This window comes from Nyctereutes procyonoides, unplaced genomic scaffold, assembly GCF_905146905.1.
Source record: "Nyctereutes procyonoides isolate TBG_1078 unplaced genomic scaffold, NYPRO_anot_genome, whole genome shotgun sequence".
NCBI classification, from domain to species: domain Eukaryota; kingdom Metazoa; phylum Chordata; class Mammalia; order Carnivora; family Canidae; genus Nyctereutes; species Nyctereutes procyonoides.
This window is the reverse complement of record NW_026575125.1, coordinates 1427287-1454105: the sequence shown is the minus strand read 5'-3', so window position 1 is coordinate 1454105 and position 26819 is coordinate 1427287. Positions and strand designations below refer to the sequence as shown.

The 26819-nt window shown below is 54.1% G+C and overlaps 1 protein-coding gene across 2 annotated transcripts; it reads right to left on the bottom strand.

The window, feature by feature from the left end:
- On the bottom strand, positions 1–26293 carry XG (Xg glycoprotein (Xg blood group)). 2 transcript variants are annotated; one of them, XM_055337907.1, is made up of 11 exons: positions 25884–26293; positions 16998–17039; positions 16345–16368; positions 13879–13947; positions 13094–13168; positions 12174–12236; positions 8919–8969; positions 5921–5962; positions 4694–4729; positions 3692–3808; positions 1–1511 (listed from the first exon to the last, which is right to left on the bottom strand). In XM_055337907.1, exons 1-11 carry the CDS (start codon positions 25942–25944, stop codon positions 1495–1497), a joined length of 597 nt encoding a protein of 198 aa, XP_055193882.1. In that variant the 5' UTR covers positions 25945–26293; the 3' UTR covers positions 1–1494. The 2 variants fall into 2 exon arrangements, with proteins under 2 accessions (XP_055193882.1, XP_055193883.1); XM_055337908.1 differs by lacking the exon at positions 5921–5962 and having other exon boundaries at positions 25884–26288.
- Between the last annotated feature and the right edge of the window lie 526 nt (positions 26294–26819).

Here is a 26819-nt window from a genome sequence, read left to right as displayed (position 1 = left end):
AACGTGGGGTATTCTTTTTTTCCTTGACATGTATTGGCTGTGACGAAGATGTATTTATGAGAGTTACAGGGAAACAAACAAAAATAAGCCAACCAGAAGGATGTGTGTGTGTGTTTCGTAACGCACGTAGGTGTGTATGTGAATGTGTGGCAGTGTGTGTCCGCACGCGTGTCCACACACGTGCACGTGCACACATTCCCACCCACTTCTAACCACAGTTGAAAGGAGCTCACACGGGAACACACATGCACAAAATGTGCACCGGCCACGCATCTCTTGTGACAGTCAACAGGCACCGTGGGACCTTCCTCTCCCCGCGGGAACCACCGCCGCTGTCTTGAAACCACTCATATGAGTCCCCGGATGAGCAACCCTACGTCGACACTATGAGCTGTGAGTTCCTTTTTCTCCTTGCGAAGCTCTATTACGGGGCATTCTGCTTTCGGCACCTGCTCTTTGGAGCCGGAGCTCCCAGTCCATCATGCTGAGTGCAAAATATGCGTATTTAGGACTTTCCTGGGTCCTCTTCGTGAGTTCCAGACGTCAACGATTGTCTCTATCCCGATATCTCGGGCAAAGTCCAAAACTTCTACAAGCATTTACCTAAGTGGGATGAAATTATACAGATAAACCCAAACGACCCTTTCCCCTTTCCCCTAAAATATTCCTAAAATAGAAGCAAATGGGTAGTATATGCATTTTAGATGCTTGAGCATTTAAAGTTTCCTACTACTAAGGTTACAAAAAAAAAAGGTATAAACTAGGAAAAGGTTTGCTATATTTAAAGTATCAACTAAGGATGGCGGTGCCCACAGCACAATGACCTACAGAACATGGAGCGAAAACTAACAGAAAGAAGAGGCGCGGATCGCAGTCATCGTCCCCGATGGGTCCAGAAATACCGAAATTATATGGTTTCACGGGAAAAGATACAGCATCCTCAGGCCGCTCCCCACCCCCCACCTCCCGCCCCGGCCCCCAGGATGGCTTGGACAGGAGCGGGAATGCACGCTAAATCCCGAAACGCGGACCCGGGATGGCGCACGGGTCCACGCAGGCCCTGGATGGCGGGAATCCTGCATTCCACATCAGCCCAACCCACGGGTGCGAGCTCTCTGGGTCAGGCCCCCCTCCCATCACCCCTGTAGACCTTGCTGGGAACCCCGCAAACCCCTATCCCCTGGGCCGCCCCTTCCCCGCCATGCGCCCTGCAGGCAATGTGCACCAAGAGGTAGTGTCAGGGACCCAGGACACCGTGCAGATGTGTGCGGCGTGGCCACGGGAGCCCCGGACAGATGCAGCCGTCATCGTGGCACGGCCCGACGCGTACTCAGGTGTCCCGGCGCACCGGGGACGCTCTGCGCGGAGGCTCGGCTGCACCCACAGGAGATTCTCTAGGGCGACAGGTGACCTCAGCCATCAAAGGGACTGTCATAGCAGCGGCCAACGCGGTCCCCGTCCATGCCGAGCTCCTCCCGAGGCGGCCCGAAGCCCTCAGACGTGCGCTGGTTCTGGAAACGGAACAGGACCAACACGATGTCACGGGCAGCAGAAAAAAACCGAAATAACGCGTTCTGGATGGACGTTCAACCAACATTCTCCTTTCTCACGCTTTCCCTTGCACTGTTATTTTTTCCCCAGGGCTTGGAACATCGGCCCTGAATTCACCGACCCTACTTTTGTGCTCACCAGGTAATATCTGCACCAACCGCTTCTATGGATGCGGTTTCGTTGACCTCCCTGAGGTGGGAGTTTTTAATAGTCCGCTGTCAGGGACACAGGCCGGTCACCCGTAAGGGGCCCCGGCCCCACAGGCATGTGCGCGCGACGTGGGGCAGCTTCTCGGCGGGGCTGCCCCCCGAAGGACAGCTAGCCCCGGGGCTGGGTGGCTCAGTTGTTTAAGCGGCTGCCTCCAGCTCAGGTCATGATCTCCAGGTCCTGAAATCGAGCCCCTCATGGGGGGGGGGTCCCTGCTCAGTGGGGGAGTCTGTCCCTCCCCCTGCTGGTGCGCACTCTCTCGGATAAGTAAAATCTTGAAAAAGAAGAAAGAATAACTAACTGGAGACCCCGATGGCACGTTTATCTAGTCTCCAGAAACGGGGAGGGCACGACCCCACATTTAAAAAGAAACAAAGCAGAAATCATCTCCACCTGCTGCAGAAAAGAGAGTCACGGACGGTGAGGCACTGGGGGCAAAATTCAGGTGGACAACCCTCCCCTAAAAGTGCAAGATTCAAGTCTACACTCGTGGGTTCTGAAATGCCTGCGTGGCCCTGATGAAGGAGGAATCCTAAGGCATGCTCCGTGGGTCTGCCACGACCATGCAAGCCGCCAGCCATGCCAGGGGCTTTGCAGAGACTCAGTTTCCCCCCAAGCCACCAGCCATGCCAGGGGGTTTGCAGAGACTGTTTCCCCCCAGTGCAAGGGGTTTTTCAAAGACTCAGTTTCCCCCGAATGCCAGGGGTTTTGCAGAGATTCGGTTTCCCCCCATTGCAAGGGGTTTTTCAAAGACTTGGTTTCCCCCAATGCAAGGGGTTTTGCAGAGACTCAGTTTCCCCCCAATGCCAGGGGTTTTGCAGAGACTCAGTTTACCCCCAATGCCAGGGGTTTTGCACACACTCAGTTTCCCCCCAATGCAAGGGCTGTTGCAGAGACTCGGTTTCCCCCTAAGCTTTCCAGAGGCAGGATGTGGTGTAGACCTGAGCTCACGGGTGCCCGGATTTGGTCAGTAACGCCCGTCTGCCAGCAGAGGGAGGCCCTGGGCAGGTTTTGGGATTTTAACACCCTCACCTGCAACAGGGTTCCTGCAGGTTTCCTTAGGGACACAGCATGGCGTATGATGCACCCGGCAAGCCCCAGATGGAGTCAGACGTGGGTCCTTGCTGTGAGGACCACCCCTCAACGCACCCTCACCTCCTTTGTGCAATAGAGCCCCCCGCCCATGCAGTCTCTGGACTCTCCCTGCATTCAGGTCCCCAGGGCCCCAACACCTCTGCACCCCACGGACGGCCAACCGGGCAGGAGTCTCCAAACCCAGGAGCCTGCACTTCCCCCAAAGAAAGCCCAAACCAGAAAGCCACAGCGCCCTGTCCCCGCGCCCCCATTTCCGAGGGGTCTGTGCATAGCCTACGAATTGAACGGTAAGGCTTACACCTCGGGGCCTCTATATTTTTCTCTTTGGAGAGGAACAGAAAAATCGCACGCTCCACCCAGGCATGTTCCAGGTCCCTTATGACGAATCGAAATGGTTTCGGCCCCGCTGGGGGCTTGCTTAGCAGGTGTCCCTGTAAGTGAGTTCTTGGGGCCGCTGGCAGCTGCTTAAAAATGCACATACAGGGATCCCTGGGTGGCTCAGAGGTTTGGCCCAGGGCCTGATCCTGGGGACCCGGGATCCAGTCCCATGTCGGGCTCCCTGCATGGAGCCTGCTTCTCCCTCTGCTTCTTTCTCTGTCTCTCATGAATAAATGAATAAATAATTTTTTTAAAAGATGCAAATACAAGGAGGAGCACCCGTGCGTGGTTCTCTCACATTCCAGTGTATCGAAAGTCCCAGCAAAAAAAAAAAAAAAAAAAAAAAAAAAAAAAAAAAAAAAAAACTTCCCAAGGCAAAGTGGGTCTCTGGGGCGTACCCAGAAATAAGCCAGCCCAGTGACGGGCGTCCCAGAGTGTTTTCAGAGACCCTGAAACTTGCCGTTTGGCGTGAAACAGTTTCTCCTCCTGTTGCGCTGGCAGTAACCGGCCGCCGCGCCCACCAGTGTCACCACCAGCACCGACACGATGGGAGACACGATCTTCGCTACCGTGTTGCCTGCGGGGAAGGCAATGGGGTGTCAGAAAGCGCGTGGCCCGCCACAGACCCCGTCATCCTAAATCGTGAACAATCTCACCTCCACCCCCCTCCCGACCTGCAACCCCAGGGGAAAAAAAAGTAAAAAAAAAAAAAAATCAGAACAAGGAGCCAGAGGAAGGGATTCTGTTTCTACCCGGTGTGGAGAGTATTAAGCCCGTCTTACCCGTTCAGGACACTCAGGGACGAAAAGTGCAATAAGAGGCACTTGATTGGTGTCTCGGGTATTTGTGGAATTGGATGCATTTGTACCTTTTTCCAAGGGGCAATGTGTTCTTGAGCAAAAAGTACGTTTTCAACCCAAATGTAACCTGCTAGGCCCGCCCTCCAAGCTCTGGACGCGCGCACGCGGCCCTGCTTGACGCCTTGCAGGCAATGGGACGGCAAAGATTTGGTTTTCCCTCGTGCGACAAAAATCCGCACTTCCCAGAAAGAGGAAGGCCTCGCTTCCGTGGACGGGAACCACCCGCGTCTGGTACCAGGCTGGGTCCAACCGTGGCAGGTGCCCGGATCTCCTTCTCGGCTCCCCGTTGGTGCGCGTCAAGGGAAGGGGAGCCATCGGTGTCCCCGGGACAGGCCCACACGCCCCACCGGACCCTCAGAGCCATGAGGGGTCCTGCGGCCCGAGATCCACCGTCCTCCCTCCCTCTGTGCGCCCCCCGGGGAGCTGAGCACGCCAGGGAGGCACACGGCTGTGCTCAGCAGCTTCCTGCCAAACCTAAGAAGAGCCGCTGCTCCAGGAAAGACCGTGAGTTGTGACAGTACGTCACGCCCACGCCGGCCCACCCACGGCGCTGTGCAAGAGCGTGTTTTTATTAAAGATGGGGTGCGGCGCCCACGTGCTACCTTGGGGGTTGCCGTAAGTCGAGTGTCCATCTCCGCCTGCAAGGAGAGAGGCACACGGTCACGGGTGTATGGAGCAAGCGTCCCCCACCAGGCGCTGCGGACATGCTGGGCGTGCAGCTCGCGGCCCCGCAGACGGGCGTCTCTGCAGGGCGCTTACTCGGCCCTGGGATGCACACTCGGCCGAGGAGGGCTGCACACTCAGCCCCGGGACGGGGGGGGGGGGCGACGAGGGCAAGGGGGCAAGGGACAGGGCAATGCAGCTTTCATCACACGGGGTCAAGGGAATATACACGTGCACATGTATGTGTGCAACATGCACGAGCACACTCTCATGCACACCTACCTACACACGCGTGCATCGTACCTCTACATGTGTTCATGCATCGCCTCCACATGTGTATAATGAGCACACACAGTAGTGTCCATGCACATGTGCATGAAAATACTGATGTGCACATGTGCACACATAGACAGATCCATTCATCCACATGTGTGCACGAGCACACACTCATGCACACCTCCACATGTGTTCATACATCTACAGTGTTCATATCTCTACTCTGGTGCACGAGCACAACTCGCATGTGCACACATGGACAGATGCATTCGTGCACACCTCCATACATATGCCTACCTCCACACACGCAGAGCGCATGCTAATACACATGCAGGCATGCGTACAAGCCCCCCCCACATACACATGCACACATATGTCTGTACACACACAGTGCACACGCAGATACATACGGCATGCATGTGCAAACCCACGTGCGTACACACATGTGCAGAGGCACACATGTGAAACATGCCCATGTGCATTAACACATTTACATGTGTGTGCAGCCAGATGCACATGCATGCACACACGCACCCAGGCGTACATATGCACACATACGCCCCTAACTGTGCTCGCATGCACGCACACAAGCATGCACGCTGGCACACACTCGCACACATGCACAGATGAACACTAATACGCACACACATGCATGTACAGACACACGTTATCAACTGTGAGCAGCGCTTACTTCCTTGCAAGAAAGTAGGGCTTCACTGCGTGCAAAGCAACGTTGCCGACCGGTGAGGACGCAAGTTAGACCCAGCTGGTGAGTTAGTTTCCACGCAGGGGGACAAAAGGACAAGCTTCCCGCCAGCGCCCAGACAGGGTGTTAGTGCTTCCCGAGGACAGCTGCTCCCCACACGGCTCGCAAGAAAGAAGTCCTTTACCATAGGTATTCCCGTAAGTCTTGGGTCTAGGGCGCCCGCCTCCTGCAGGACAGAAAGATACGTGAAACGGAAGAGAATGCTCCAGAAGCGTCGGTGGCAGCGCTCAGAAAGCCAGCACACCCGAAGCGAGAGGCGGTGGGAGGCTGCGGACGCCTGCAGGCCGCTGGGCCAGTCCAAGGGCAGGGGCCCGGTCACCCGGCGTGGCCCCTGAGCACACGGCGACCCGGGCGGAGGGCAGCCTGCAGGACACACAGCGGCCCCGACGGCCTCGGCAGTGCATGGGACGGGGCCCACGGAAGGCGCCTCCCCGAGGAGCGGGCTTTGCCTTGGCCCCCGGGCCCGCCGCTGCCGGCCCGCCCTGGGCACAGCCTAGACTCATCCTGGCCCGGGAAACAAAGATTCGGGGCACCTTCTTCCTGGACCCGGAGGCCAACCTCTCAGCAAAGACAAGAGAAGACCAACGAAATGCTTGATGCCGATTTTGTTAGCTTGGGAGGGGAAGAGTTTTTGTGGGTGCTCGCGAAACCCCGGTGGGCGACATGATGGGCCGCGTCTCCCAAGTGGATGGTGGGGGTGGTGGGGGTTAGGGATGAGTGAGCCGTGCGCCTCCCCGAAATTCACTTGTTGAAGGCCGAGCCTCCCAGGACCTCGGAGCGGGACGCCGCTTGCAGGTGGGGGGGTCTTTAAAGATTTCAAGGTTGAGAATGGAGGTAAAATGAGGTCACTACGATGAGGTCATCACCTCTTAGGACTGGTGCCCCTTGTGCACGAGGGAGGGACGTGCCACTCGCGTTTTGCCACCCCCAGGGAGCCGCCGGGTGACGCGGTCACCGGCTGCGTGCACCGGATCCTCGGGGCTCGTGTGAGCAGCTCGGTGCCACAGGACAGCGGGCAGGCACAGAATCCCTGAGCATCCATCCCACGGGCTGGACCTCGGCTCCCGCCGCACACCTCGGCGCATTTTGCAGACGCTTTGCCCCGAGGGTGAGTGATCATCCTGACGGGTGTGCTCTCTGCACTCGGGAGAGACAGGTCCCCAAGAAATGGTGGCGTGTGATCAGCATCCTTATTTCCGGGGTGCAGGAGGCGATGTAGGCATTCTTAGGGTTCCCGGGGAACACTGCGGGGTGAAGCATTTCTCTCCCGCTCACAAATCCGGCAAAGATGGAAATGAAAGCTCTGGAAAAGACGCTCATGGAGGGAGAATCTTCAGAGGTGCGTGCAGAGTAAACACATCCCCAGATCAGGACACCTCCCTGGCCTGGGGGATGTGAGGGCGTCATCTGACCCCACAACACTCCACGTGGCTGCTTGTAAAAATATCCCAAAAAACTTGTCCTGTAATTTCTATGGAAGGACCATGACGGAGCATCACGTCGGCACATTCAGTATCAACCAGGCAGCTCTTCATCGGGCTCACCTGGGGCCTTTGACACGTCCCGGGTCCCATACAGGCTTGTGCGTCCTGTAGAGACAGCGTTATGGGGACGGGACCATCTATAGGGTGGTGGACGTCTGTCTGCCCCTTAAAGCAGAGTGCAGGAGCACCATGCCTCACCTTTACTTTGTACAAATAGGTGTAAAATAATGATTTACGCTTCACGGGTTAGGAAGATTCATGGGAAGGACCACGTGTCTAAAAGGACCACACGCCTTGCAAAAGCACTGTCAAAATATTATTTTCGACCAAAAAGACAGTCACTCAGTTCACTAAGGATGCTCCAATCCCTTAAAAGATGGCAAACAAAAGGAAAATAATGCCTGGAAATCCATCTATAAATTGATTGATGGGCGAACGGGAGCCAAAGAGGCAAACGTGCAGTCGTAAGATTAATAATAATAAGCCCTGGGGACCCTAATGAACAATCCTATATCCTGTATTTAAAAGTTTCTAAGGGAATACATCTTCAAGGTTGTCATTTCATGATAAAAAAATAAATGAAATTTGTGGAGCGCCTGGGTTGCTCAGTGGGTTGAGCATCTGCCGATGGCTCAGGTCATGGTCCCAGGGTCCTGGAATGGAGTCCTGGGTGGGCTCCGTGCTCAGCAGAGAATATGCTTCAGTCTCCCTCGACCCCTCCCTCTGCTCGTGCTCTCTCTTTCTGTCAAATCAATAAATAAAATAAAACAATGAAGAAAATAAAGTTTGTAACTATGTGTGCCAAAGGATGCAAAGAAACAATTTGTAACTGTGTGCACCAAAGGATGCAAAAAATAGGATTTGCAACTAGGGTGCGCCAATGGATGCAAAAAAAAAAAAAATAAGAATTTGTAACTATGTGTACCAATGGATGCAAAAAATAGGATTTGCAACTATGGTGTGCCAATGGATGCAAAAAAAAAAAAAGAATTTGTAACTATGTGCGTCAATGGATGCAAAAAAAAATAGAATTTGTAACTCTGTGTGGCTGATGGACATTCCCTAGACAGTTGCACAGTAGAGCGAATACAATCTTGTGTGTCAATTGTATCTCAGTGGGAAAAAAAATCGGTAGCATTTTGTTTCCGCAGCGATGACGTCGTGTTCTCAATCTTCCCTTACGGGGGCAGAGAGGGTCTGAGGGATTCAAGGTCTGCTGGTTCGATGGCGAGAAAACCCCGGCCAGACAACGACTGCACGCGTCACTCCTGCGGACATTTGGACATTTCTGTTCGTTCTTGGCAGAGTCGGGCACCCCGAGTGCTTTCTGTTGGCGGGAGGTCGGCCACCTGACAAAGGCCCCCCGGTTCCTTGGCCGATGTCCACATGCTCAGTGCTGGTACCTGCCGCTCCGTTTCCCGCTACCTGGACACACGTGTGCGGGCAGTGGCGGGGCACCTGGACGGAGGGCCACTGCCAAGCCACATGGCCGCGCAGAGAGGGCTGCGAGCCCCAGCCACCAGCAGAGAGAGTGCCAATGCCCAGCGCCCAGAGAGAGGCCATGCCCGGGCCCCATGCGGGAGTCCCCACGTACTGCCTGCCCACCCGCCACCCTCCGGCCCAGGATGCTGGCCGTACCGTGAGTGCCACCGTCGCCGTCGTTGCTGGGGTAGTAGCCGCCACCGCCTCCTGCGGGAGAGAAGGCACAGGTCGGGGACGCACGGGCTTCCATCGCGGGTGATGGCCCCAAAGCCGTGCCCAGGACTCACCCCAAAGGGAGCCCCACACGGTGCCAAAAGCAAGGGCCACCAGGGCACCTCCAGGGCTGCCCAGCTGAGGTCACGGCGTGCTGGGAGGAAAAGAGACCCCCTGGGGAAAGCTCGGGGCCTTCCCAGAGCTCACAGGTACCCTGGCGGCTCCTATTAGTTCAGGTGCATCCTCCTCCTGCAGAGAGATGTGAGCCGGACCGGACACCCCAACCCAGAAGCACGTTTATGAGCCGGGAAGACCGGGAAGGCGAACCCCAGCATGAATGTTCTTGATGAAAAGCAGGCATTGGTACTGCCGTTCGAGCATTCTAGCGAGAACCTTAGAGACAACGCTCTTTGTTCAGGGCTCGAAACGTCGCAGGAAAGAGCAGCGTGTGCACCCGGCCCGTCCACATGACCAAGGTGCCGTCTGGCAAGCGGTCGGGGACGAGTCCTCACCTCTCCGGAAGGACATCACACAAGCAAGCACGGGAGAAGCCTCGCCTACTGCACACAAAGCCTCATGCCTTACAGCCTGGAGCCCAGGGCTGTGCACGGGTGTGCCCCGTAGGGCCCGTGCCCTTCCTGACCTATGAGAAATTCTGTGCAGGTGTTCACGTGCCAGGGGTGGAGAGAGCGTCACATGAAAGCTTTATGTGCACTTGGATGTGTGTGTGTGTGTAAAGATACATCTACACACCCATAGGTATATGTGCACATATCCACAAATAAAGGTATATGTGTGTGTATATATAATGAATATATATACTGAGTGTATATAATGAACATATATAATAAATCAATATAATAAATATATTATACAGAATAAATATGTAATAAATATATAGAATTAATACAAACATGCAATGAATATATATCGAATATATAATAAAGATATAATGAACATATAATAATATATATAATGAATATATAATGAATATGTAATATATAATTAATATGTAATAAAATATAATGAATATATAATATATGATAAAAACATAATGAATATATAATATATGATAAAAATATGACGAATATATAATATATGATAAAAATATGACGAATGTATAATATATAATAAATATATAATAAAAGTTGAATATATAATAAAGATACAATGAATATAATGAATATATAATATATAATGAATATATAATGAATATGTAATATATAATTAATATATGATAAAATATAATGAATATATAATATATGATAAAATATGAATATATAATATGTAATAAATATATAATAAAAGTTGAATATATAATAAAGATATAATGAATATATAATGAATATGTAATATATAAATATACCATGAACATGTAAAAAAAACAAAAAAAGAACATGTAATATATAATTAATATATAATAAAAATATAATGAATATATGATAAAAACAATGAATATATAATATATGATAAAACGACAATAAAAGTTGAATATATAATAAAGATACAATGAATATAATGAATATATAACATATAATGAATATATAATGAATATGTACTATATAATTAATATATAATAAAATGTAATGAATATATAATATATGATAAAAATATAATGAATATATAATATGTAATAAATGTATAATAAAAGTACGTATATGAATATACATATATGAAAGTGTAGTGTACATATAAAACTAAATCTCCATAAAATGCATATAGACATGAATATACAGATACACATATAAAAATGTATATAGTTAAACTATATACATACAAACGTAAAACTATATATGTACATATATAAATGTATATATACACACATATAAAGATATACATATACATACATATACTAAGGTATACACAGGCATTATTGCAGAAGTGTATGTATATAAACGTGCAAATATAAGTATATATACATAGAGGTGTGTATGTATATAAAATGTATAAACATAAAGATATATATAAACACACATATAAAGGTGTATATATGCACTACATATAAACATTCATGTATACATAAAGGTACGTAATACCTATATCAAGATATATATATAGACACACACAAATGAACATCTATACCTGCATATTTATCAAAGTGTATGTGCAAATAGACACACACAGAAATAAGTGCATACATATATAAAGATATATAGAGACATTTGTATATAAAGGTGTTTACGTGAATATATAAAGGGACCTATACATGAACATAAAGATATATAAATATATGTATAAAGGGATATATATGTAAATACAAAAAATATATCAATATGACCAGACATCTGTAAGGGATATATGTCGAAGTAAAGACATGCAGACACTGTGTAGATAAAAGTGCTCATATAAGTGTATATAAAGGTACATGTACGTAAGTAAGATGTAGGGAGACGTGAATATAGAAAGGTGTCTCTACGCACATATATAAAGGGACGCATGCGTAAGTATGTAAATAAGTACATATATAAAGGGCCTATACCTAAGTGAAGATGTACACGTGTACATTAAGGTGTTTAGGTGAATATCTGTAAAGGGGCATCTCCGTGCATGTAACAATAGAGAGATACGTGCATATACATGAGGGGTATGCACCTAAGTAACGATACACAGACACGTGTGTATATGAGCGTGTTCATACAGACGCACACGAAGGTGTACATACATACAGATGGAGACCTGTGCATATGCAGGTGTTGATGTGAATATGAATAAAACGATGCACACGTGACTCGAGAGACGGGAATACGTACACACTCTGTGGGGACGACAGGCCTAAGCGAAGACGCGTGGACGTGCGCGTGTGTAAAGGAGCACAGGTAAGCGGGTACGCAGGGCTTGCACACGCACCCCCGCGGCGGTGGGGAGCCGTACCTGTAAAGTCCTGCACACGTGGCGCTGCGCACAGGATGCCATGGACAGGAGCGCACAGAAAGGGCACCTGCACAGGTGTGTGCAGAGCACCTAAAGGTACGTGCGCACGCAAGTACACACACAGACACGCTCACACACGTGTCCACATGTAAGTGCACTCTGCCCCGTGGCTGGTTGCGCCCACGATGCAACCTTCCCGAGGGCACACGTGCGCGCACGCCCGCCGACGCCACATGAGACGCCGATGCCCTGCACACCCCACCTTCCCTGAGGGGCCGCGGCCTCGCCGGCACCTCCGCACTCAGGTGAGAGAGGCCGTGCACGTACCTGCGGGCGGCTTGGGCCTGGGCGGGTAGCGGCCGTCATGCGGGTCGGTGTTGCCAAAGTACCCTGTGGGGTGGAGCAGAGACCCTCCCTGAGGCCTGTGCCGCACGCTCTGTAGCCCCCGGACCCTTTCCAGGTCGCCAGGGCGCCGGGACCTAAGCGCACGTGTTCCTGACGCCGCTCATTCGACGGCAGGACGGGTCTCCGGGGTGGGCACACGGGCGTTCTTATGCAGACGGATGCTCGGGGGTCCTAAGAGCTACACGTGCACGTTTGGGGCCACGCCAGGCCTCGTGGAGAGGAAGCACGTGGCAGTGTCTCCCAGAGGGTGAGTCTCAGGGCGCCGGAGCGCTTGTAACATAGCTCATGGGTTTTGCGTAAAGGGGGGTGTCTGGAAATATCTATGAGCCGTGACCCCTCATTAACATCTTGGAGGACACCGCATGCCACGGGCAGGGATTTAGGGAGGACACCGCATCCCAGGCGCAGGGATTCGGGGAGGACACCGCATCCCACGGGCACGGATTTGGGGAGGACACCACATCCCAGAGGCAGGAATTTGAGGAGGACACCGCATCCCAGGCGCAGGGATTTGGGGAGGACACTGCATCCCACGCGCAGGTATTTGGGAACGACACTGCATCCCACGCGCAGGGATTTGGGGACGATACTGCATCCCAGGCGCAGGGATTTGGGGAGGACACCGCATCCCAAAGAGCAGGGATTCGAGGAGGGCGCAGGGGGCTGTTTGGCGCATCCCAGCAAACCGGTTGCGGACGTGCTCCCTGACGGAGGGACTCAGGGGTAGGTCCTCCAATCCCCCCCCCCCCGACGTTGAACTGGACCACTTGTCAAAGAGCCTCCGGCTATTCGAGAATCTTCGGCATTTCCCCAACGCTCACGCTGCGTCCACACGCGCTTACCTCCTCCGCCGTCAGAAATGCCGGGCTGCGGGCGCGGGCGCGGGGGCGGGGGCGGCCTGGGCCTTGGGTAGATCCCTGGGGGGAAACAGCAAGGCCGTTTTAGGGAGGTCTCGGCGTGTCTCGGCCACCGGCCAGCCACGGAATTCAGGGCGCAGCGCGCAGGCTTCCACCAACGCATCCCAAAGCCCGTGGCTCAGGCCAGCCCCCGCCGCCCTACCTGGTCAGCTTCTAGGGCTTTGGCGCTGTTGGATTGCAAAGGGCTCTATGACCTCATCCGTCGGGGTCAGCTCTTACTTATTATCATTGTTACTATATTTATGGGAACAGCATCATGCAGGTTTTTGACGCCAAGGAGACACGCAGAGTAGGTGACCTGCAATCACGCACAGCGTGCACAGGGGAGGCTTTTAGGAACGGGACATGATTTGGAAAGCCACAAACAAGCGAGAAAGGAGCTCGCTCGCAGCCTAATTTAAAAAAATCCATCACAGGCAGAAAATAAATAAAATAAAATAAAATAAAATAAAATAAAATAAAATAAAATAAAATAAAATAAAATAAAATAAAATAAAATAAAAATCCACCAGGAGAGCATCACCTGCGGCGCTGGGAGCAAGGGGAAATAAAATGAGTGACGTCTGTTCCCCGCGGTGGGTACTGCTGCTCAGGATGGTGACTCGGTGTCCCGCATACCTGGCTGTTCCTAGCTCCGTGAACCCACCCGACACCCCATAAAGACAAGGCGGGCTCCGCGTGCAAGGAGGCCGAGGGCTGGGGACACCTACCTCCACCGTGGTCCGGCATCCCGGGCTGGGGCTGGGGCTGGTACGGGGGTCTCGGCTTTGGGTACAGGTCTGCGGGGAACACGACACAGCGTTCTTAGGGGGACCAAGCGCCTTCTGCGACCACCACCCTATAAAGAGAGCATGTCCACACCCCCACTACACAGTTCCTGTTTTAGTCCCATTCGCTGCCCAGGCGGGCACAGGTGGCCGTGGACTCGCAGCCCATCCCGGGGCCTGTAGATGGACCATCCACAGAAAAGCACAGGTGCACACTTCACCTGCACGCGCACACTCGCACACTCTCTCCTGGAAGCTAGCTTTCAGGCCACAGGGCGCAGAGGCCCTGGGATGCAGCCAGGTGCCCGCTGAACTAGAAGACCAGCTTGCAACTAAAAACCATAATCCTAATTTTTTTTCCGATGATTCTAATTTTTTAAAAAGGCGGAGATTTCACCGGGCGCCTCCGTTTAAGTCGATGCCGATGCTTTGTCACTGAGCATGCTCTTGTGTGTCTCTCTTCTATCTTAACAACATTGTTCATATTTGTGCATCACAGGTTTATTATTTGTTGATATGTCTTACAGGACACATTATATACAACTAAATATTAGATTTTATTATATATAATGTAAATATTTTATATACAATTTATATGAACTTATGTAAATGCGTCAAACGCTATATGTAATATATATTATCTCTGTGCTATGTATGTACTATATATCATCACATGCTACGGAATATAAATATATTTATTTTATTTTACTTATTTTTTAAAAGATTACTTATTTATTTATTCACGAGAGACCCAGAGAGAGAGAGGCAGAGACACAGGAAGAGGGAGAACGAGGCTCCTCGCAGGGAGCCCAATGCAGGACTTGATCCCAGAACCCCAGGGTCACGACCTGAGCCGAAGGCAGATGCTCAACCAGTGAGCCCCCCAGATGCATCTAAATGTTTTTATTTGATTTATACTATATATATATGGTTATTCATTTATTTTATGTATACTATAGATGCTACATCATATATATGCTGTATTACAGACAATAACATTTTATATTATGATTATTTTTTACATCCGTATTATATATGCTGTTATATATACTATATTATATGCAAAATTATATATTTTATTTTATTATATTTTATAGATGTTAATAATGTAAATGCTATATAACGTGTATTGCATGTGAGGTACGCATATATTCCAGTGTATGGGTGGACCACATTCTCTTTATCCATCCATCCACCCATCCATGATCCATCCATCCTTCTATCCGTCCACTCTGCCATCCATTCACCCTTTTATCCATCCATCCATCCACCCATCCATCCAGCCATCTACCCATCCATCATCCATCCATCTATTCTCCCCATTTAGGCATGCATCCATGCATTCATCTACCCAACCATCCATTCCACCATCTACCTATCCATCCACTGATCTACTGCTCCATCCATTCACCCATCTACGTATCTTCCCATCTACCCATCCAGCCAGCCATCCACCCATCCACCCATCCATCCATCGATACATCCACCCATCCACCCCATCCATCCACCCATCCACCCATCCATCCATCGATCCATCCATCCCTCCATCCATCCACCCACCCATCCACCCATCCATCCACGCATCCACCCATCCATCCATCAATCCATCCATCCATCCATCCATCCATCCACCCATCCACCCATCCATCCATCGATCCATCCATCCATCCATCGATCCATCCATCCATCCATCCATCCATCCACCCATCCATCCATCCATCCATCCATCCATCCATCCATCCACCCATCCACCCATCCATCCATCCATCCATCGATCCATCCATCCATCCATCCATCCATCCATCCATCCATCCATCCATCCATTTACCTATCCATCCAGCCAGCCATGTACCCTCCCCATTCATCCAGGCATTCACGCATGCATCCATCCATCTATCAGTTGATGGACATTAGTACTGTCATCACCTTTTTGCTGTTGTGAATCATGCTGCTGTGCACGTGGATCTCCACCTGTTTGCTGGACTCCCTGTTTTCCAGTGTTTCTGCTATATACCTGGGAGTGGTATTGCTGGATCACATAGAAAAACTTTTTGGGGTTTTTTGTTTCTTTGTTTTTGTTTTGTTTTGCTATTTGATTTGCTGCCAGAGGGTTCCCCACAGTGGCTGCACCAGTTCCCATTCCTATGAACAAATGTACCGGGGCTCTGATTTCTCCACACCCAGACCGACTCTTGTTATTCTGCATATTTTGGTTCTAGCCGTCCTGCTAGGGACGCGCGAATGTCTCTCCGTGACTAGGTTTTGCATTTTCCCGATGAGTAGGGTTTGCCGTGAACATCTGCAGCCCCTTTGCACACTCAGCGCCCCTGTGAACAGCCTCGCACACGCTTTGAGCAGCACCAGCTCCAGGGCGCTCGCTCGCTTCTCGCCAGCTGCCTCATCACTCACCTGAGCTTGGCTTCTTGGTGGGTTCTGTGAAACAACAAAGAGAAAACGAATTCAATAAATCATTGACAACGTGTCCAAAAGTCACAGAAGGAACCATCAACACTCTAATACAAAGTGTAGATTCCAAGGCCCCTATCTCGTGTTTTGAACACACATCCCATTGCGTAGGTAGGGGGAAAATGGGACACGGTCACGATCCATAGCTACCAGTCTTCCCCAGGAGCTGGGCAAAGTTCCGGGGGGGCGCGGGGGGGGGATTTAGCCAGAGGATCAGCTCGGCTCATTAGCACGTAAGTTAGAGCCCAGCCTTTCCGGAGGCGATGGAGAGAGACTCTGCACACCTGCAGACAGGCTAACTTAGCCAAGACCGTGCACAACAGGTGGGAGCCCACCTGGTACTACGCGCCAGGAAAGCGGCCCCGTTTCTGGTGAGCAGAGGTAGGAGAGGCGGAGGCGAGCTTAGGGACCTACTTCCTGCCTCCACAACGATGTTTATGTGCTTATCCATTCAACAAACGTTGTGTGAGCGTCCACGGGTGCAGCCTGAGCATGGACGTGGCCCGAGACCCTGCTGGCGAGGGAGGCGCCCCAGACCCCAGAGCAACCCCGGAGCTTCTGCAGAAGCAAAGCCCCCGGGAAACACGGCCACTTACCGGGGTCATCCAGAGCGTCGGCCAAGTCAAAGTCACGTTGACCTGTGGAGGGGACAGCGGGTAAGTCGCTGGGACGTGAAGTGTCAGGGGTGCCGGCTCCTGGCTGCTCCCTCTTTGCCCCGTGTCCCCGCTCAGCCAGACCGGAGCCTTGGTGCAAAGCTCAACCCCCCATGAGAGCTCAGCGCAGGGTCAGAGGGTCCTGCTGTCCCCCTGTTTGCTGGACGCGTGCCGTTTGCAGACACTGCTGGGTGCTGGGCATGTGCCAACGAACCCCGCAAGCCCTCCGTGCCCGGTTCTTTCAGGGGGACAGGTGCGTGAGCACCCCTCAAGGCAGGGGCGGGATGCCTCGAGGACCACAATGCATGCCACGGGCAAGGGCACGTCCTGTGCGAGCACACCTGGAGGCCTTCCTGGAGGAGGAGGTGAATGACCGATGCACCGTTTTGAGAACAAAACACCCCAAAGGAGAGAAAGTAACATGTTTAATGGGGCTGAACGGCGGACAAGAGCAGTCAGGCGGACGCACACGAAAACCCACAAAATCCACACACTGGGCCTTGCAGCCCTTCTGCAGAGGCGGCCCCGAGAAGGTGGCTGCATACCTGCTGCTCCGGCTGCTGTGAAGCCCCACATCCACGAGGCTCAGAAACAGCTGTTTCCCCGTGTTTGACCCCAACCCCAAAGCTCCTATTTCACCGCGACCCCAAAGCTCCCCAGAGCCGAGCCCCAGGCAGCAGGTTATTACTTTTGCTTTGCAAACAGGGCCCTGCGACAAAGCCTTCCCTGGGCCCCTGGGGGCGGGAGTGGGGCTCCCGGGGGTGGGGCGGGCTCCCCCAGGGACAGTGGGCCCTCCCTGCTGCAGCTGCTGCAGCTGCTGCAGCTGCTTGCACCACTTGGTGCTTTCTTTACCCGCACTCCCTGACCTGCTCCCTCCGGAAGAGTTAACCTGGTGACCCACGAGCAAGTGCATTTTGTCTGAAACAAAACAAAACATTAAAAAAAAAAAATTAAGAACCAGAAAATGTTTAGGATGAGCTGAGAGCGGCCCCGGCCGCCCCAAGTTTGCAGCCCATGGACACTCCTTCCCGCAGGCCTTTCCGCCTTTGGCCGCATCCAGCGTCACGGAGGGAACATCAGAAGACGTTTCCATCATTTTTTCTTTTTAAACCACTTCCTTGAGGGGCGCCTGGCGGTGGCTCAGAGGTTGAGCATCTGCCTTGGGCTCAGGGTGTGACCCCAGGGTCCCGGGATTGAGTCTCATGTCGGGCTCCCTGCATGGAGCCTGCTTCTCCCTCTGCCTGGGTCTCTGCCTCTCTCTCTCTGGGTGTCTCATGAATAAATAAATAAAATCTTCTTTTAAAAAAAGAAATAATAAAGCAGCTTCCTTGGGCTAGCATCTGGCCATTTGAAGCGCTCCCGAGCGCGAGCAACCACCAGCTCCATCCATTTCCAGACGTTAGGCTGCGTGCCCCCTGCCCTTCCCCTGCTGGAATCAATCCCACTGAGCGCGTCGGGGAGGGAGGGTCGCCCATGGGGCACCAGGCACAGGTGCCAGACCAGGAGCTGGTTTCTGGGGGACTTGGGGGGCGGGGGGGCGCACAGGGCCCAGCGGCCGTGGGAGGGGGGTCTGCTCCGCTGTGCAAGCGCCCCTCTCCAAGGGGAGGCCCTGCAGGTTGACCAAAAAGCATCGCCCTGCTGTGCTGGGGGTGCCTTGCCCCCGAAGCTCCAGACACCCCCAGCCCCCCCGAAAGCATATCCGCGCCCACTAAACTGCTCCAACCAGCTCCAACCACGCCCGGCGTCCCAGATCAGCCAACGCCTCTGCATGTTATCTGCACGGGACAGCCGGCCGTGACACCCACGCCTTCACGTGCCCGTCCCCACCTCGCCACCACCCACGCTCCATGCCCCCTCCTTTCTCAGCAGCACCGGGTGGAGCCCTGGGACACAGGGATGAGGGCCGGGGACCAGGCAGCCAGAGCTGCACCCTAGGTCTTGCCCTGTGGGCCGGACTCAGGTATGCAGGGCGCTGCCCCCAGGGCCTCCTGCATCAGCTGGTGACACAGCTGGCGTCAGGCGCTTGTGTGCAGCACACTCGGGTCCTCCAGGCCCGGAGGGACCCAGCGGGCACGCGCGTGCTCCCCCGAGAGGCTGCAGCCACCCCCCAGCCCCGCGGCAGGGTCACCATGCATTTCGGGTCCTAGCTGGGCCCGGAGGTGTCGCAGGCTCCCGATGCTGCTCCGGGGACTCAGCCTGCTCACCAGGCCTTCGCTCCCGTGGCCACGATTTTCCACCGTGGAGCCCAGGAGACGGGGGCGCGTGTCCCAAGATGTGTTTGTGATCGGCTCTCCGTTCGCTTAGCTAGCTCGGGGACGTTTAATCAAAGCCACATGTCTCGGATTTGTGACCCCAGGAGGAAGCAGCGTCCTGTGTGCCGGGGTCATGAGGCTGGCGATCCCGCTGACATCCCGGGGTCAGGGGGCTTACGGCGCAGGTCGTGCCGCTGGGGAGGCTGCGGTCACCATTATGCACAACAGTCCCCTGCTCCCCATTCCCCATTTTGTGTTTTTTTTGTTTTGTTTTGTTTTTTTTTAGAAAAAGCTATTCTGGGGTCTTTGAGTAGCATTTGCAAGAACTTTGTCGTCTCCAAGTACCAGACCGGGAACACCAGCCCGGTTTGACCCCTGATCAGACCCTCCCGTCCGATCCCCACTGCACGTGTGACTCCGGGGTCTCTCAGCTTCTACACACACCCTTGAGCTGACGCGACAAACGGCAACATGCAGACCGCAGGACTGTTGTTGGAATAATAAGGACACCGCGTGGCGCCGTGGCATCGCTGCAGCGCGTCCCCACCACTTGCCCGCCTGGCCGCGGCCGCCACGCACAGCACAGAAGCGCACGCCCGGGCCTCACCTGCAAGCGCTGAAGGACCGCCCGCTCGGATCTAAGGGAGAGAATGGGCCCCAGGCAAGCCGTGAGCAAAAGGCCGAAAAAACACCAGCAAGCACAGCATGAGTATCACGCGACGCCGTGGACTTTAAACACGGTGGACCGCGTCCGCATGGTGGCCCGTCCCCCACGCGGGAGCGCAGACAGGCTCTGAGAGGCTGTGATTCGAGCCCACATCCCTGTATCTGTGTCCCCCCCGGAAATAAAAGAAATGCTTTTCCAGGCATTTATTTATTTCTTCATATTTCTTCATATAAGGTTTTCTTTCTTTATTCAAGGCCCAGGCGGGTGTGGGTGCACGGCCGCGGGAACAGCTCGGCGCAAGTGCATGAGTCTCTGGGGCGCTCACGAGGTTTCCGTGTGCACCGGGAGCAAGGGTTACGCAAGACGGCCGGGTTGTGATTCCGGGCACTTCAGTGCACGAACGAGCGGGGACGCCATGAGGGACACTGCCCAGGGGCGGCCCGGCGGCTGCTCCGTGGAGCCGAGCAGGTGACCCCGTGGCTCAGGCCGCCCCCGGAGCCCCACCCCATCCGGCGTGCCCTGCAGCTGAGCACAGCTGAGCCTCCCCGTGCAAGGCCAACCAGCTGTCCCCGTTCCCAGCGTCCCCAGGTGCCCTTTGGACGAAAGCCCGTGGGAGGGACGTTCTGGTGGGATGGAGCGGAGGTGCTCACCCCACCCCAGGGCTCGGCGGAAGGGGAAGATATTGTGCCTGGAGAAGACAGGCCGTGCATGGAGAGCTGCGTGCACACCAGGGCTGTTCCTCAACCTCTGACCTTCTGCCTGCGTGGCTCTCAGACCCTCGCGGGCGTGTGATTCAGCCCGTCATCTGCTCCCGTGCAGATTCCGGATCGGCAAGTCTGGGCGAGGCCGAGACTGCATTGCTCAGCAGCTCCCAGGGGGTGTTGCGGTTGCTGCTGGCCTGGGGACCCCACTTTGCAAGTCCACCATCCAAATAGGAAAGACAGGCTTCCTCCCTGCTCTGTCCAGTGGGCCGAACCCCCCAGGACCCACTGAAGAAGATAAGAGCCGAAGAAGAGCCTCAGGCTGCTTCTTCTCAGAAGTAGGAGGGCAGGCAGCTTTGCACCGGCCATGGGGGCCCCCGTGCATGCAGCGTGCAAATATTCCAAGTCGATGCCACTGGGGCCACCTTGGGAGCAGCCCTGTCAGTAAGTTCAGGAAGCTCCAAGGGATAGTCATGGGTCTTGAGCACACGCAGCTCTGTTCACTTGCAAAAGGAAACCCACCCCCTTTTGGGTATGACTTGTATGCACATAGGACCCTGCTGCTTCCCCAGACACTCCTGAATACGATGCATCTGGCCTCATATCCACCCCGAGCGTGAAAAACTAGAGAGGCTCATTGATGTCATCTAGGGTGGGGGCTCTAGATGCTCCCCACGTGCTTCTGAAGTCCTCTGGGTAAGAGGCAGGGGCTCCCCGAATTACTGACGCAGAAGGACCCCCTGGGAAGCTAGGAAAGCACCCAAGATGGGGCCCCAGAACCAGGCAGTGGGGCCGGGGACTCTGCATCTGGACCCCATCCCCCAGCATTCCTGACTCCCGCCACCCAGCAAAGTTTCCCATCTACCTCCCCAGAGGATCGGCACTCTGTCCAGGTCATATTTCACGGCGATCCACCAGGATAAAAACAAAACACCATCGGAAGAAAACGTTCTGAAAACTCTTGAGAACGGTTTGCCCCAGGGTCGCCCGGGAAAGCCGTCTGCACGCTCACGGCACAAGAGGACAGCGCTTTGCACGCATTGCCCCCTGTTCTCTCTCTCTTTTTTTTTAAAACTTTATTTATTTATTTATTTATTTATTTATTTATTTATTTATTTATTTATTTATGATAGACATAGAGAGAGAGGCAGAGACACAGGAGGAGGGAGAAGCAGGCTCCATGTCCGGAGCCCAATGTGGGACTCGATCCCGGGTCTCCAGGATCACGCCCTAGGCCAAAGGCAGGCGATCAACCACTGAGCCACCCAGGGATCCCCTGCCCCCCTCTGTTCTCAAGAACGTGGCTGTTTCTACAGCAGCTGCGCTCACCACCGAGGCGCCCCCTTCAAGGGCGCAGCTCAAGGTCACAGGGAAAGTAGGGACGCAACATGATCAAACAGCCCTGGATCCACCCCAGTCCTGCAACAGAAACAAACACAGCGGTATTTCTACGAACACAGCTGCGGGAGCCCGGGTGCTGAGAACAGGCAGAAAGACCATGGAACCCTCTGGAAATCCAGCAGCGTGGGTGTCTCGGGCAGCGGAAGTGGATATATGAAAACATTCTGGATGGTTCATATTTTGTGTGGACGTGGCCGGGCGATGGTGCCCGGATGTTCGGTCAAACACTAGTGTAGATGTCACTGCGCAGGTATTATCATCTGCAGTCACGTGCCAGGAAATCACATCCCCCTCCATAATGTGGGGGGGCCTTCCCTCATCTGTTGAAGGCCTTAAATGGAGTGAGGTCTCCCGGAGAAGAAGGGACTCAGACTCAACACGGCAGGGTCACATCCTAGCTGAGCTTGTAGCCTGCCCTGGAGGTTTCGGACCTGCCAACTACACAGTCCTGTGGGACAGTTCCTTAAAATATATCTGAGTCTGTAGATTGATGATGATGATAATGATGATAATGATGATAGAGAGAGAGAGAGATGAGTAGTTGGTTGTATGGGTGTATGGATGAGTGAGTGAATGCATAGATGCATGATGGATGACTAGATGAATGGATGGATGGGAGGATAGATGGGTGGGTGAATGGATAAATGATGGATGGATGATGGGTGGTGCATGGATAGATATGATAGGTGAGTGGATGGATGGATGGATGGCTGGAAAAACGATGGGTGGATGGGTGAGTGCATGGATAGATATGATGGATGGATAAATGGATGGATGGATGGATGGATGGATGGATGGACGGAAAAATGATGGATGGGGGATCCCTGGGTGGCGCAGCAGTTTGGCACCTTCCTTTGGCCCAGGGCGCGATCCTGGAGACCCGGGATCGAATCCCACGTTGGGCTCCCGGTGCATGGATCCTGCTTCTCCCTCTGCCTGTGTCTCTGTCTCTCTCTCTCTCTCTCTCTCTCTGAATATCATAATAAATTAAAATAAAATAAAATTCTTAAAAAAAAAGAAAAATGATGGATGGATGGGTGAGTGCATGGATAGATATGATAGGTGAGTGGATGGATGGATGGAAAAATGTTGGGTGGATGGGTGAGTGCATGGATAGATATGATGGATGGATAAATGAATGGATGGATGGATGGATAGATGGGTGGTGGATAGATAAATGATGGATGGATGGGTGGTGCATGGATAGATATGATGGATGGGTAAATGGATGGATGGATGGATGGATGGGCAGATAGATGAATGGATAGATGGATGGATGGGTGGATAGATGGGTGGGTGGATGGGTAAATGATGGATGGGTGGGTGGTGCATGGATAGATATGACAGATGAGTAGATGGATGGATAGATGGGTGGACAGATGGTAGATTGACAGACAGATGTATGTACGTAGAGGTGGACAGATATTAGGCAATATTTAGGTAGGTAGGTAGGTCAGACAGGCACACAGAGGCAGACAGCTAACATCAGATTTCTCAGCCTGAGGACTAGCAACATTTTTGGGGCTGGATCACTCTGTGATGTGTGCAGCAGACACGGGCGGCACCCATTGAGGACACCAGCCCCCCTACTCACAGTTGTGACAACCACACATGACTCCAGATACTGCCAAGGGTCCCCTGGCGGCAAAGCCACCCCTAGTTGACAATGGCGGTCTGTCACATGTCTCCCGAGGGGATGTCACTTCCGGCCTGGCCGTGCAGGCTGATGATGCATCACTGAACAGGGAACCCCAAAACAGCCGCCTCCTGGCGCCACATATCCATGAGTCTCCACCCAGGGGTCAACCAGATGGCCCAGTGCTCAGTCATCATCCCTGCCAGGGAGCCCTGACGCTGCACAGCGTGACTCTGGGTGCTTCTGAACCTGCAGATGCCGAGTCCCACCCACATGCCCAATGAGCATCTCAAGGGGCAGGGCCTGCGTGGTGCCTTTAATCCAGCTCCTCCCAGATGACTCTGCAGCCAGGATTGGGAAGCGCCGCCCTACATAGCTGGGCAGATCCGGCCCTGCCGATGGGCCTGGTGACAAAACAGGCTCCAGTGACCCAACTGGCTTTGGCCTTCACACTCCTACATTGGCTCCGTCCAATGTAGTCGGAGGCATGAGGAAACAGGCAAAAACCAAGAGACACTCTTGGTTGTCTTTAGAGTGTGGCCTGTCCTGTTGGCCTTGGGCAGGTGTCCCATCCTCCACATATCACCATCTCAGAAGCAAAACCAAAACGCCCTGCACAGCTCCATGCAGCAGGTGACACGAATAAATGCCACAATCCGTGAAAAATAGGAGAAAAAGGTGCACGGGAACACGGGAACGTAGGTCACGGAAAACAACAGCCTATCTATAAGGTAACGTCGCTCTGGCAGAACGATGGAGAGATATCTTAGATACGTACAAATATTTCCTTTTTTTCCTGACAGACCGAACCCACAAGCTGGCCTCGGCAAGTTTCTCTTCCGCTTCAGCTTCCTCATTGGGACCGCAGGCAGAGGACGGAACCCTGCCGGGCCTCAGTTTACGCATCTGTAAGGCGGCGGCGCGCGTGGCAGCGACATCGGGCTGCGTGGCGAGCAGCGGCGTGCATGGTGTGCCGGACGTGTCAGCGTCGTGCCACGCACAAGGGCTCTCTGCTAACCGATCCCGCAGGTGCCCGAGGACCCGCGTGGCCCCTGAGGGCGTTTCCCTCCCTTCTCCCGGCACCGTGCAGGTGCACTAGTCCCGAGTGGGGACCTTCCACCTCCCGTTGACCCCACGAGGTCACGACAATAGACTCCGGGATGCGCTTTCCGCGGGAGGCGCTGGGTTTGCAGCTGCGCTAAACGCGAGCTGTCCCGTGTGGCCCCTGCGCCCGCACACCTGGCCTGGCATCACCCCGCATGCGGAGGCTCCCGCGTGCCCTTTGGCACATGCACACGCAGGTGAGACTCCCAGGTGACCCTGCCCGCGGCGGTGGCGGCTCGCTGCGCCTCCCGCGACAGCACATCGGGGACCGAGTCAACCAACGCCTCGTCCCTGAACGTGTGTCGGTCGAGATAAACGGGAGGCGCCCCGGCTAACCGACACCCGCCTCCCACCCCGTGCCACCTGCCGCCCGCCCTTCCATGCGTGGAATGGGGTCTTCAAATGCCGGAGTGGAGAGGGGGGTCTCGATCCCACACCCATGGGTGCGTTCCGGTTCCTACACACCCCGGCCTCGCCCCCGACACACCGAAGCCCCGCATCCGGGATGCAGCCTGTGCGCCCCCCCCCCTCCCCAGCAGCCCTGGGCGTAGTAAACAGCTCACATGGTTTCCATTTGCGGCCAGGGGCGGGCCGTTCACCCGAAAGCTGTACAATCGGGCAGAGGCTCTCCCCTTTGCCCCGACCCCCAAGCCCAACCAGCGCCCGGGGCGCCGCCCGCACTCCAGCCAGCTGTGGTCCCGCTCTGTGTCTCTCGGCTAATACCGCCCCTCAGGGGAACTGAAAACACCCATCGCCCCCTCCCCGCGGAGATGAAGCCCCCAGAAAGACAGGCCGGGTTGCAAAGCAGAACAAAACAGCAGAGCCGGGGGCTTGCTTCCAGGTGCTGCCGGCCTGCACTGGGTGGGTCCGGGTCCCGTCCCCCCGGGGCCGGCAGGACCCCTGTCCCCTGTGCCTTCCCAGAAGCCACATGCCCGTCCCTCCCATTCCCGTCTGGCAACGCACAGCCGTGTATTCGGGGGAAGCTGCGCTGGAAGGAGTTTTGCACAGCGGCCAGAGCGCCAGCCCAGCACCCACGGGGCTCCCCCTCGGGGCCTGAGCGTCTCTCACCTTGTGTGCGCATCAGAAAGCCCAGCATCGTGACGCACAGGAGGCCCCACCGGCTCCCCATGGTTGGCGGCGGCTGGAAGGAGCCTCGGTGGAGGCCGCAGCCCAGAGGCTGGTGAGATCCGGCCTCCCGGACCCCACCCTCGATGTGTTGACTTCCTGTCTCCCGGCTTGGAAGGAAGGGAGGAGATGTTTCAAGCGGAAAGTATGAACCAAGCTGCAGTCCCTTTGCCAGATGCTCGTGAGCCCCGAGCTCAGATGCCAAACCCCACGCCCTGGAGCCCGAGAGGCAAGTGCTTGCACGCCGCAGGCCGACCCGGAGCGGCGCTTGACGGCCAGCCCTCGGCCCGGCAGGGAAACTGGCATCGTCACCTGGTGCCAGTGGGCCTCCCTCCGCTTCGGGAAGCGGGCGCACCTGCTTGGCAGCTCCGCTCCCTGCAGGCGTGGGAGGCGCCACAAGATCAAAGGTGCCAACCCTGAGCCCGGGAAGGACACTCCCTGCCTCTGGACTTACAGATGCCCGGCTTTCTGCCCCCGAGCGTGGGACTTGACACAAGTTCCCACGTTCACTCAACAAACGTGGTCTGGTTCTGAGCCAGGCCCACGCTGGGGGCCGCTGGGGGCCGGGAATGCGGTGATGAAGAGTGATTCCTTGTTCGCCAAGAGGAGGGGACGTGGAAACTTAAACCAGATGGTGGCAGTGTGACATTATGCAACATACAGATGAGGCCTTGGGCAGCCCCGCCCGCAGGCTCGGAACTCAGCTGGGCGTCCCAAGGGCTTCTGGAGAGGGTGGTAGCCTCCAAATGGTTTTGAAAGCGGAGTAGGAAGGACACAAAACCGGGAGGGACACAGTGTGGGCTTATGGCCGCTCAGGAGGAAGCAGGAAACCCAGGGCCACTGTGCGGGGAGGGGGGGGGGACAGCTGTAGGGGCGCTG

What these genes read in the sequence shown, in the direction of transcription:
- XG (XM_055337907.1), bottom strand. Translation starts at nt 25,944, where the DNA reads ATGGGGAGCCGGTGGGGCCTCCTGTGCGTCACGATGCTGGGCTTTCTG. An exon ending in CATTTCTGACGGCGGAGGAG is followed by an intron (nt 12,237 to 13,093) that starts GTAAGCGCGTGT and finishes TCCACCCCACAG; the next exon opens with GGTACTTTGGCAACACCGAC. An exon ending in GACTTACGGCAACCCCCAAG is followed by an intron (nt 3,809 to 4,693) that starts GTAGCACGTGGG and finishes CCTTCCCCGCAG; the next exon opens with GCAACACGGTAGCGAAGATC.